Raw genomic sequence first — 12,180 nt, 5'->3', positions numbered from 1 at the left:
CGCACCCGTCTCTCCTCCGCCGCGTGAAGAATAACGCGCGCGCTATCGGAATACCGCAGTACTCGCGTACCTTAGAGAGAAGGAGAAACACAAAGAGAGGGGAGAGGGAAAGAGGAGAGGGAGTAAAAGAACGGAAGGAAGAAGAAAGAAAGAGAAACAGTAGAAAAAGAGAGGTATCTGTGATCGGCAGAAGAATCCTAGGGAGAGGTGAGGAAGAGAGACAGACAAGGACGCCGCTACACTAAACCGACGTACTATACACGTTTACTTTTTTTATGCACACATATAAATCCGTATGTCTCGTGTAAACGAATTCGCGACACTCCCACCGAACGAGCAAGTTGGATCAAAAACCAATAATATTTTTCTCCGACGATCATTGAAGAACAAAGAACAGCGTCCTTCGCACGAATCTTTTTGAGACTCTCTTACGAGCGTGTATACGCTCCACGTTTCTCCAAATACTGTCGCTCGGAAATTCCTCGCAAAAATTCGGATGCATTTCGCTCGCTCGCCGCTCACTCAACCCGTATTCTTTATCTTCGTGATCTCCCACAAGAGTGCGCTACTTGCTAACTTGTCTGCGAATCAGAGTGCGTTTTTCTGCTTTTCCGTTTTTCTCCTTCGACGTCAATTTTTAACGATATTTCATTTATATACGTTTATTATATCATTTTTACGAAAAAATCATCGTTAAGTTTTATATTTAACGTGTTTATTATAAATATCGTTACACGAACGTTTCGAAAATTAGATGTGTTTATCGATTCGTCCATTTTTGGATCCATTTTGATTTAACGAAAAATAGCTTTAAACAGAAAATTTCTTTTGGTATGATTCATCTCATCTATCGATTGTTAACAAATACGTATTTACGTCAGCAGTCAATACGATAGAGCTTACTATAATAGGAGAAGTTTCCATTTCTCTTATATTATTCTGTTTACGTATATGTAGAAAAATATGTTTGTGTTACCAAAACTTGTATATGTTTGACACAATTGCATGACACATTTCTATGCGGATGAGTAAGATTGTTTTGGCTCTTTAGAGAAGTATGATTTCCAATTATCTTAGTAACGATTATTCGTAGTAAAAAAATCAATATTTACGTAAATAGAGAAGAATTACGTGACTGTCGTCGACTTTGAAAATTTATCAGGTTCATTACTTGATATATTGTCTTTTTTGATTGATTCTTATGTTTCAAATAATCACATGAATATTTCTAATGCGCAGTTATACTTTTTTCTATACGTGATAGAACAAGATTGATAAATATGGAACATTCTTTTGGTGGTAGAAATTGACTTGTAGGCTATTATTGACTACCGACGTGTGTATATGTATGTGTATTACGTGTATATATGTATATGTATATGTATTATATACGCATTATATATGTATATAGCACATTGCGTGTAGTATGAGAAATAACTTACTCGATGATACGGGGGCGATAATTTGTGTTACTATGACGACGCGATCTATGTCCGTCAAAACAATGCACGTGACACGATCGTTCTATGTATTAACGTTTCGAATTGCTACGTGTTCAGTGTCATAATTTTTACTTAAAATATTTCAGATGAATACTTTTATACAAAATGTATATATTAAAGACGGAGATTATACGAAAACGATTTATTCTATGGTAGATTTCTTTTGAATCCTGTTCTAGTTCTAAAAGTTTTTACTTAACTTTCTTATTTCTGTACGATTAATAGACTAGAAGTAATCGTTATAAATATAATTAAAATTGTAGATCAAGGAACAGCGGTATGCAGACACAATCAAAGTGTTGACGACTCTGTTTGAGTCTCATCCTGATGTATGACTTGCTGATTTATATATGTATCTTTTGTTATCCGCTATAAATAAATAGTTTTATGCGTGTATATGACTTTTTGCAGTCCAGACCTTGTTTATCGCTTCTTGCTCATTGTCATTTTTATATGCAAGACTTTGCGGCAGCAGCTACCTGTTATGAAAAGTTGGTTCAAATATGTCCAGAAGAAAATATATATAAGCTGTATCATGCTCAGTCTTTGCATCAAGCCTGTATGTATCAAGAGGCTTGGGCAGTTTCTTTGACTATTATTGATTCAAGTAATTTAGAATATAAAGTAAAGAAGTTACAAGCAGCCATAAAGTATGGTCAAGAAGATATGGTAGCTGCAAAAAATCTTGTAGATCAATGTCCACTCGATGATGTGGATACGGAAGTAAACTTGGGATGTCTATTATACAAGGTATAATTCTAAAATATAAAACGGAAATAAAATTGTACAGACATATTTCGTTTTTCTTCCAGGAAGAGGAATACGAACAAGCTTTAAAAAAATTCTCAAATGCTTTACAAATTACAGGATTTAAACCACATTTGTCTTATAATGTAGCTCTCTCTTATTTCAAACTAAAAGAATATGCTGCCTCTTTAAAACATATTGGTAAATTGTTCACTTTAAATTATCAAATTATGATAAACTACATGTAGTTAATAAAATGTCTACAATTGCATTTATGCAATCTACAATTGCACTTTTTTCCATAGCTGATATTATTGAGCAAGGAATCAGAGAACATCCAGAACTAGGTGTAGGTATGGCAACAGAAGGTATTGAAGTCCGTAGTGTTGGAAACACACTTACTCTCCATGAAACAGCTTTAACAGAAGCTTTTAATCTTAAAGCTGCTATAGAATATCAGTTGCAAAATTGTAATTGCACCAAATTAATCGTTAAATAATATGTAATTAAATGGTAAGAATTGTTCTTATTATACTTTGATTTTAAGACGAAGCTGCTAAGGAAGCATTGACGGATATGCCTCCGCGTTCTGAAGAAGAATTAGACGCCGTTACGTTACATAATCAAGCATTATTAAATATGGATACAAAGCCGAGCGAAGGATTCGAAAAATTACAGTTCTTATTACAACAGAATCCTTTTCCACCTGAAACATTTGCTAATGTACTGTTGCTATATTGTAAATATCAATATTATGATTTAGCAGCAGATGTTTTAGCTGAAAATGTACATTTAACGTACAAATATTTGACACCGGTAAGTTATAATATTATTGTACATCTTTATTGTAATATTTATAGTTTCATGATCTTTGTAATAATAATGACAATAACTATCACATCTATATACTACAAAAATCTTAATGTAATAAGCTTTCAAATAAGACAGATTTAATTCGTATGCTTTTCCTTTGAGTGTTTGCACTTTTTTGCTCGAACTTCAGTTCTTTCCAAGTGCTTTCGTTTATAACTTTTAACATCCTGACTAGAACTATCACTAGAATCTGTATCACTGGTACTGCTGTTACGCTTTTTTTTCTTTTGCTTATGATCTTTGGATCTCTTCTTCTTACTTTTCTTTGTTGTTTGTTCATTATCAGAGCTACTATCATCAGTATGCTGTTTACTTTTCTTTGATTTCTTTCTTTTCTTTGACTTTTTTGTTTTATGTTTCTTCTCTATCTTTTCTGCTTTTTCTGTTTTTTCTATTTTCTTATCTTTTTGCTCATCCTGTGTCTTTGGAGTAGAAGATACATCTTCTACTTCTGGTATTAACTCATATTTCTTTCCATTAGGTGGCACAAAACAATCTTTGGCCAAATGTCCATGCGTCCCACACTTTGTACATGTTGTGTTAAAAACAGCTTCTAATTGAATAGTTTTTCGTTGTTGTGGAACATAGGTTTTTTTCTTTTGTATATCTCTTTGCAATTCGATTCCATTAGGATCCAAGTCAGTACCATTTCCTTGATTAACATATTTCATGGATAATCCAATTTTTCCATCGTCGTTCACTGAGATAACTTTACACCATACTCTTTCTCCTTTTTGTAAAACTTCTGTAACATCGTCGACGTGGGCCGAACTAACCTGACAAAGTTTTTATTATTACAATTTTACTTATATCATAACATATTAGAATATCTGATATTAAAATTCATACCTGTGATCTATGTATCAATCCTTGTTGCGAACATCCAGGTATTCTGACGAAGGCACCGTAATTTTGAACGGCAGCGACTTCGCCAAGAAATATCTGATTTACTTCACAATTTACCATATTTCTATATGTGCTTCTATGTTATATTTTCTTTGAACAGTTTGACGAGTCTTAACGTACTATTTTGACCCGTGTCAAATCGATAAATAACAAGGAGTATAGGTTAGGATTTATCACAACATAGAAGTAAAGTGCCGTATCAATAAATTGTGGTACCCACTTCGTGCTGGCTAGTATTCAATACATTTTTCTTTTTATCTATTTTTATATTTATACATATTGTAAAAAAGGGGTTTATTTATCATATGATTGAATTTTTTGTCGAATTTTAGTATTTATATGATTTCCTGGATGCATTAATTACACAACAAACTTCGCCTGAAGAAGCATATCGCAAATTTGATGATCTTGCAAATAAACATACTGAAACATTGCGAAAGGCAACTAAACAGGTTCAAGAAGCAAGATTGAATCATGACGATAGTGCTGTTAAAAAAGCTGTAACTGATTATGAAGAAGCTTTAGACAGATATGTACCTGTTCTAATGGCACAGGCTAAAATATATTGGGACAGAGAGAATTATATACAAGTAGAAAAAATTTTTAGGAAGAGTGTTGAATTTTGTAACGAGCATGATATATGGAAGTTAAACGTAGCACATACTTTGTTTATGCAAGAAAATAAATTTAAGGAAGCAACAGGTTTTTATGAACCGATTGTCAGAAAAAAATATGATAATGTTTGTGCCTTTTAAAATAAACTACTTCTCCACATGGCAATATAATAAGATTTCTATTTCATTTTATAGATTTTAGATACAAGCGCTATAGTATTGGCAAATTTGTGCGTAAGTTACATTATGACATCTCAAAATGCAGATGCTGAGGAACTAATGAAGAAAATTGAAAAAGAAGAAGAGGCAGTATCGTTTGAAGATCAAGATAAAAAGTTATTTCACCTATGTATTGTAAATTTGGTGATTGGAACTTTATATTGTTCGAAAGGCAACTATGAATTTGGCATATCTAGAGTGATGAAAAGTTTAGAACCTTATAATAAGAAACTAGGAACAGATACTTGGTTCTATGCAAAAAGATGTTTTCTCTCTCTCCTAGAACAATTAGCTAAACAATTAGTAGTTTTAAAAGATTCCACTTTACAAGAATGTATTCAGTTTCTGGAACATTGCGAAGGTTTGAGCTTCATTTTTTATATAAAAATTATATTTAATTATAAACGTATCTATATATGATGTGACATATATGCATATATAACCTATTGTACGAACCATTTTTTTATAATTATTGTTTAGTTTATGGACGAGATATACCTACTGTAATAGAACAACCATTTGATATGCAAGATATTCTAACAGAATCACCTCAAGGAATACGAACTGTTGTGTATGAAGCAAGGTTTTTGAAGACATTGTTTCTAAGGCTACAAATGTCTTAAAGGTATACATGGTATAAAATATACAATATATGTAAATGTTTTAGATATTTTTATGTTTGGATTGAATCACTAGATATTAAGTGTAAAAATAAAATGTACTTATTAAAAGACAATAAGTATTACTCTATTGTTTTATATCTCAGTAGGAATATCTATTATAATTTATATATAACAAAAAAATATTTTATTGCAATTTATAATATGGATAAATACTTAAAAAAATTTTTCAATATATTCAAAATGTTAATGGGAAGATTATGTTTTAGTTATTTAAAAATTTGCCGTGTTTATCAAATTATATTTTTTAACTTTTTATCTTAGAAATAGCATTATATATTAATATTGTTATTTATACGCAAAAATCGAGGATATTTTTTAAATATTTCTAAAAAGTCCCTTACAATTTTGTTAAACTGGGAATATTTTAAATGGACATGCGCACAAACGTTTGCCGACGGTTGATAATTACAGCGCAGATGAAAACAAAAGAAAAAGAAAAATGGTGGTCGATATGGAACTTCAAGAAGCAAAAGATGAGGTTCTTCGGCTTATGAAAGATAAAGATAAAATTGAATCGGATATACGCGCGCTAAAAGATGTATTAGATAGCGTATGTATCATTAAACATATTATTTTATATAATAACTCTCAATGATAATATTTTTGTGTGAAAAAAAACTTGTACTTCAAGTAGGATGATCTGTCATATTCCTAAATGAATTAATTATACACCTTAGAACCATGTGGGTATGGATGATCCTCTGGTGGATTCTGAGGGGTATCCAAGACAGGATATTGATGTATATCAAGTTAGACATACAAGGCATCGGATAATATGTATGTCAAGTACTTAAAAGTATAATAAATTTTACAATTTTATTATTTTTATACATCATTATCTTGAACTCGTGTTAGGTCTTACAAATGATCACAAAGCATTGATGAAGAAGATAGAAGAAGGTTTACATAAAGTACATTCTCTTTCTGGGAATCAAATACAAGAGGCTATAGCAACAACCAGCGATATTGAAGAACCATTTTCAACAGAACCTTTTCTGAGAGTAAATTTGGTGTCACCTTCTTCTCCAGCCGAAGTAGCAGTGAGTACAATGGTGATACTTTAAAGAAAAAAATTGACCATCTTTTTATAAAAAAACAAAATTCATTACATTAATATAACCATTCAATATTATTACGTAAACAATTAGAATTATTAATTAGATTCAGCATAAAAATGGATGTTCTTTCATTATAGGGAATTCAAGTCGACGATCTGATCATAGAATTTGGCTCTATTAATTATGGAAATTTCAAGACGTTAAAGGATATCGCAACATTAGTAGAACACAGTAGGTATAAGTCTTTGGATATAAAACTTAAGCGTGGATCAAGTATCTTGGCCCTGACTTTAATACCACGTCCTTGGGATGGCAAAGGTCTACTGGGATGTAATGTAATACCTCTAGAAGTTGTCGAAAGATAAATTATTATTATAAACTATAAGAAACTTCATGATTATACTTATATATATACACACACATATATATATAAAGTTATTTTTATGCGCATTTTAATTGGCAATAAATTAATATTTATAAATATAATTTTTGTGCCATTATACACTTTAATTCCTTCATTGTTATATTATGCATTTAATAATGGATATAGATGAATTTCTTTGGTAGTACTTAAAAATGATATAATCCTTGGAAGGAGCTTTGGTCGCTGGCATTGTAACTTGATAAAGATAATCCACCTGAGTGAGTTTCTAGTCAGCATTCCTTGACAGTCAGCATAGTATATAATGGAAATAATTCTGTTGAAAGTTAGTTTATGGGAAGTAGTATCAGCAAGATGAATACCCAGGTGATCGTAAGTTGTATTTTTGTATTTTTGCTTGATATTGGAATGGTATAATTTAGGGAAATTTATTTTTAATGTAGGCAGCATTTTGTCTGTTTGTTCTTGTTTTTGGAGCATCATGCGAGTCTACGTCACTCGAACAATCTAATTCGTTACCCTTGACGTTCGTTTACGCTGTCTATCCGTTTTATAATACCGAAACACTTCTTCAAGTTTGGAAAAATGACGAGTCAGCCGAAGTTTACGCGAACGTAGTTACAGTGAATCCTGGTGAGCAGGAATTAACTGTTTTGAATGCCGGTAGTACGATCTCACGAAACGAAACTATTGATTCGAACGGGAACAGAAATCCTCAAGTTTTGAAAAACGATGCCGAAAATGTAAATGTTGAACGTTTATCGCAAACTAGACAGCAGCTTCGTAATTACGTGAGTTCTTTATAATTTATCTATGTATAAATACAATTGTGAATGACGATTCATTTAATAAAATGAATATATTTCAGAATGTCTATTTGACTTTTACATTATATATTTTTTTGATATTATATCATCTTTATATTTATTTAGAATATTAAATACTATCTATATTGTTATAGAAAACTTGGCGCAGGAGTACAGATTTTCAAAATGAGTAAAAACATCAAGATCTGTAAGGTACTCGATGGAGGATGGATTGGCATTCGTAAAATAATTATGCTGGTATATGTATTTTGAATATGTATAAAGTGCTTTGTAGTGGGAGTTATTAAACGCAATGATATTAAAGGTAAAATGTATATTTTGCTTTTTTCCAAATCTCTCATTATATACTCCTTATAAATCTCATTGTATGTACATATGTAATCTGTATTTAAGTTTTTATCGAATTAATCTTGTAAATTAATTTCCAATGATATTATATTCTGATAATATAATCTTCAATGATAGTTTTGACGTTAAATTCGTTTTTATAGAATTCTAGATTCATTTCTTTTTATAACGCAAAGAGAACGTAGATCGGATAAATCTATGATAAGACCGAAGTAGAATGCTAAGTATAGATATGTTACGCTCGATAAACTATTAGCGTAAACGTAAAACTGTTACGTCAATGCCATTGGATTACGTATGAAGTATGCAATACGTAGATACCAAAATATCTCATAAATCTCCATGAATGGGCGTGTCATTCAGCAGGATTTTTTTTCGAAGCAACAAAAAATAGTAACCGTAGGAAGTGCGATAAAACGATAATATTTTAACGAGATATAATAAAGATAATTAACAAAAAATATACTTTTAATGTAAGTCGATTCATTGGAATTTTATTTATCGACATTTAACATCAACATTTCATCTAACTTAATTTAGTTTATTTCAAAATGATTGATTTTTTTGTTTAGTTTCTAGAGTAGTGCTAGTTCGTAGTACATTGTTATCCCTCTCACAACTTTTGTTCAGTCGAATAAAAGCGCCAAGCAATCGAGATTCGTTTTGTTAGAGTTCCACTCGCTTCGTTCGGATCAAGAACGAAAAGGGTGAACGCCCTTCATCATACCATTTCTCTCTCTCTCTCTCTCTCTCTTTCTTTTAGGAGGTTGCGTTCACCGTTGCACGGAACTTGCGCACCACGTAGTTGAGCAGGGTGAAAAAGGGCTTGCGCAAGCATTCTGTAATTACGGCGATTCGCTGCAATTAAAGCTCGGTTAGCCTTAGCCACGGCACGTGGATCGCGTGGAGAAATCCATCTGCCTTCGCGATTTTCTCCATTTCGAATTCTTCTTTACTTTTTAATTTAAAAAGAGAATATCTTCAAAGTCTAACGATTCCGACCAAACAAATTTCTAACATTTCATACGTCATTTTGTATTTATAATAACTGGTTAAAAGAATCATGTATTTGTAAAAACTGTAATGCTTCTTGGAGATTTTATTTTTTTCTTAAAATGAACGATAGTTGCATTATTGTACAATCGCAATACTTGTACTGTATAGAAGATGTTATTTCGAAATCATAAGAATGAACATTAACGAAAGTATGAATATGAGACATTATTGTGAATTGATAAAAAAACGTATATCATTATGAATAGTTTGCTTCTTAATAAACTTGTAGTAATTTATAATAATTCTAGGTAATACAAATACTATATTTGAAATTCACTCTAAAATATTATTTCTTCTAAGGGAAGATAAATATTATAAATATTATAAATATATAAGATAAGTGGCAAGGATATAATGAAAAAATGGAGTGAATAAATTCCACATACATTTTTTTGTGCCATGCATTCGGTCACACAGTAAGTATAGAAAAAGTACACACTATCAACGAAAAAACTTCTTGAGATCGATTTTGTATTAGGATGCAACTCTGAGGTTGAAGCTATTCATAGCTTATTGAAGAAGGAAAACAGAGTACGGTTAAGGACGTGGATATTGGAATTAGATCGCCTTTAGTGATATTGATGTCTGGTCCGAGCGGTCGAATCTTATACAGGATGATTTATTAGGGATAATATATAATAAACAGAAGACAATAAGACGTTGAGTTGTATTGTTAAGTTTTTTCTCTAGTTCCCTTCATCTATTTAGCTAACTCTATTTCTATCTTCGTTATTCAGGTTAATGCGATTTCGGAGTAGGAAGTTTGGCTACTTGCCGTCGTATCCGACGAACATCAACCCATCCGGCCCTATTCGACCTTTGATACACGCCAGTTGCCAACTACTACGTGCGTAAACGCGCTCAGGAAGGTTCCCACTGTCATCTCGAGCTTTGCTAATTAGTGGCCTGTTTCATCCGTATAGCCCTTTCTCTCCTTTAGTGTCACGGAGAATACGTTCGCGCGTTAACTCGTTGCAGAAATACGCCTCCTTTGGCCACGATAAGCTATGGTCATTCTAGTATGTTCATTAAGTAAATAGGAACAATGGAAGTTAAACGTGAGAAATGAGAAACGGAGGATTTCAGAGAGAGAGAGAGAGAGAGAGAGAGAAAGAAAGAGAGAGACAGAGAGAGAGAGAGAGAGAGAGAGAGAGAGAGAGAGAGAGAGAGAGAAAGATAGAAAAATATCCGTTGTCCTTTAATCAACGACTTTTCCATGCTTCAACTTGCTAAAAGACTTTCTGTTGAGTGCTTTTACATTCGATTACTTTCCATTGGCACTAGTGATAGTTCATCAGATGATAACGATAATAGAAGTTTTTTTCATTATGATTTATAATAATAAATAGATGCCCTTATTTATTATTTAACTATGTTTATTTATGGATTTTTATACACACAATTATATACGTAATTATTTATAAGAATAATCAATATTGCTCCTGGACATATGCAACCCTTCATGTTAGATGGTAATAAATAAGACAATTTTTTTTAGACTGTTCTTATTATTAAATGTGTATTATAAGCATTATATATGTGTTGTATTGTTAGTTTTATGCATTTGTATGAATATGTTATTTATCATTGCGTGTTTAAAAAATTTTCGTACCAATAGATAACATTTGCAAATATTATTATCGACTGAGTTGTATATAAAGGGTTGCATATTTCCGTGCGCAATAGTCATAAAACTATTTTAGAATTCTATCTAATCTATTTATCTATGAAAGTATGATTAGCAATGTAAAATGTAAATATTTTAATGTTTAGTTAAAATTACAAAGAAAAGATTTTGGATACACACTGAAATATGCAACCATTTTCAGATTTCATCACATGGAGTTTGCTACATGTCGAGGTCCACGAGATAATGACGTGACACTACTTTTATATTATAATTATTTAAAATTCAAAGTAAATTAATTATGTTAAATGCTTTTTAAGAAAAAATGCAAAAAAGCGATTGTATAGGGAGTATCTATCTACCTATTCGAAAAAGAGAAAAGAATTTTTGATGATCGGTGATCTGAAAACGCTCAAAATTTGTGATTTAACAAAATTACGATAATAGTTTTTAATAGAAAAGAAGGAAATGTTTCTTTTCAATAAAACCTTAAGTATATGCAAATACTGTTTAAGTAGTCATTAAGTTCATTAAATATTTGTCGTTGAAGCGATTTCCGCTATAGAAATTTAGCTTGGTAGAATTAATAATGTTTTATAATTAAACGTAATTGATGCGTTTAAAGAACAAAGTAAAATAAATGTTTGTAGAGGCGAGTTCATACGAGCGTAGAAACTGATAAATACTGATAATAACGAAAGTCCAAATGAAATCAATATAAATCAATCACGTTCTATACTTCTGAAAGAAAGAACTCCTACCAAAAGGCTATACGAAGGACCTTGCAGAAAGAAAAATCGATCAGTCATGAAGTAGACAGTTCCAAATGAAATAGGATAGTAAAAAGGCTAAAGAAAAGTGTATAGAGATAGGTGACACAATAATAGAAAGTGCAAGCATCTTTACGGATGCCATATAGTAAGAAACAAATATATATTTTTTATAATATTTGCTAAAACTTATACATTATTTAAAAGAGTGCCTTACCACTAATATGTATTATAACTAATCATATTCTGTAAATTAAAGTCAATTTTAATGATTTTTTATTGGTCCATAATACTTGTAAATATTAAAATTAAAAGTTGATTAGAAGAATGCTTTACAATAAAAATGTAGCTATTTATATCATATCAAATATAATACCGACGGTTAATGTAGTTGTTAAGAAATGCGTGATCTGATAATGATTCTAATCGTATATTATTATTAATAGTCTACAGTTGCCCTCTTGAGCCTTAGTTTGTGAGGGCTTCTTCTGCATAATAGCCTCTTTTTTCTTCGTGCTCTAACCATTGGTTTCGGGCATTTTTTATGCGCGAATAAGAAAAGAGTCTC

General features: G+C 31.4%; 4 protein-coding genes across 12 annotated transcripts; 3 read left to right on the top strand and 1 right to left on the bottom strand.

Moving 5' to 3' along the window:
* The first annotated feature begins 448 nt into the window (after positions 1 to 448).
* On the top strand, positions 449 to 5,484 carry LOC127064635 (tetratricopeptide repeat protein 30A). 8 transcript variants are annotated; one of them, XM_050995975.1, is made up of 10 exons: positions 700 to 831; positions 1,589 to 1,654; positions 1,766 to 1,831; positions 1,914 to 2,252; positions 2,315 to 2,450; positions 2,555 to 2,719; positions 2,797 to 3,065; positions 4,361 to 4,768; positions 4,838 to 5,222; positions 5,342 to 5,484. In XM_050995975.1, the coding sequence occupies exons 2-10, from the start codon at positions 1,589 to 1,591 to the stop codon at positions 5,482 to 5,484; spliced, it is 1,977 nt and encodes a 658-aa protein (XP_050851932.1). In that variant the 5' UTR covers positions 700 to 831. The 8 variants fall into 8 exon arrangements, with proteins under 8 accessions (XP_050851937.1, XP_050851936.1, XP_050851934.1 ...); XM_050995974.1 differs by lacking the exon at positions 700 to 831 and adding an exon at positions 930 to 1,055; XM_050995980.1 differs by lacking the exons at positions 700 to 831; positions 1,589 to 1,654 and adding an exon at positions 449 to 593.
* LOC127064645 (zinc finger CCHC domain-containing protein 17-like) lies at positions 3,071 to 4,368 on the bottom strand. The gene is made up of 2 exons (XM_050996004.1): positions 3,972 to 4,368; positions 3,071 to 3,898 (listed from the first exon to the last, which is right to left on the bottom strand). Exons 1-2 carry the CDS (start codon positions 4,086 to 4,088, stop codon positions 3,200 to 3,202), a joined length of 816 nt encoding a protein of 271 aa, XP_050851961.1. The 5' UTR covers positions 4,089 to 4,368; the 3' UTR covers positions 3,071 to 3,199.
* On the top strand, positions 5,351 to 7,088 carry LOC127064647 (26S proteasome non-ATPase regulatory subunit 9). The gene is made up of 5 exons (XM_050996005.1): positions 5,351 to 5,486; positions 5,956 to 6,094; positions 6,222 to 6,321; positions 6,400 to 6,584; positions 6,740 to 7,088. The coding sequence occupies exons 2-5, from the start codon at positions 5,984 to 5,986 to the stop codon at positions 6,965 to 6,967; spliced, it is 624 nt and encodes a 207-aa protein (XP_050851962.1). The 5' UTR covers positions 5,351 to 5,486; positions 5,956 to 5,983; the 3' UTR covers positions 6,968 to 7,088.
* A 127-nt stretch (positions 7,089 to 7,215) lies between these two features.
* LOC127064651 (uncharacterized) lies at positions 7,216 to 8,121 on the top strand. Of its 2 annotated transcripts, none has more exons than XM_050996017.1 (3): positions 7,216 to 7,350; positions 7,428 to 7,775; positions 7,946 to 8,121. In XM_050996017.1, the coding sequence occupies exons 1-3, from the start codon at positions 7,318 to 7,320 to the stop codon at positions 7,982 to 7,984; spliced, it is 420 nt and encodes a 139-aa protein (XP_050851974.1). In that variant the 5' UTR covers positions 7,216 to 7,317; the 3' UTR covers positions 7,985 to 8,121. The 2 variants fall into 2 exon arrangements, with proteins under 2 accessions (XP_050851974.1, XP_050851973.1); XM_050996016.1 differs by having other exon boundaries at positions 7,219 to 7,356.
* The last annotated feature ends 4,059 nt before the right edge of the window (positions 8,122 to 12,180 follow it).

This window comes from Vespula vulgaris, chromosome 6, assembly GCF_905475345.1.
Source record: "Vespula vulgaris chromosome 6, iyVesVulg1.1, whole genome shotgun sequence".
NCBI classification, from domain to species: domain Eukaryota; kingdom Metazoa; phylum Arthropoda; class Insecta; order Hymenoptera; family Vespidae; genus Vespula; species Vespula vulgaris.
Note: the sequence above shows the minus strand (reverse complement) of the source record. Positions and strands in the feature narration are given on the sequence as shown.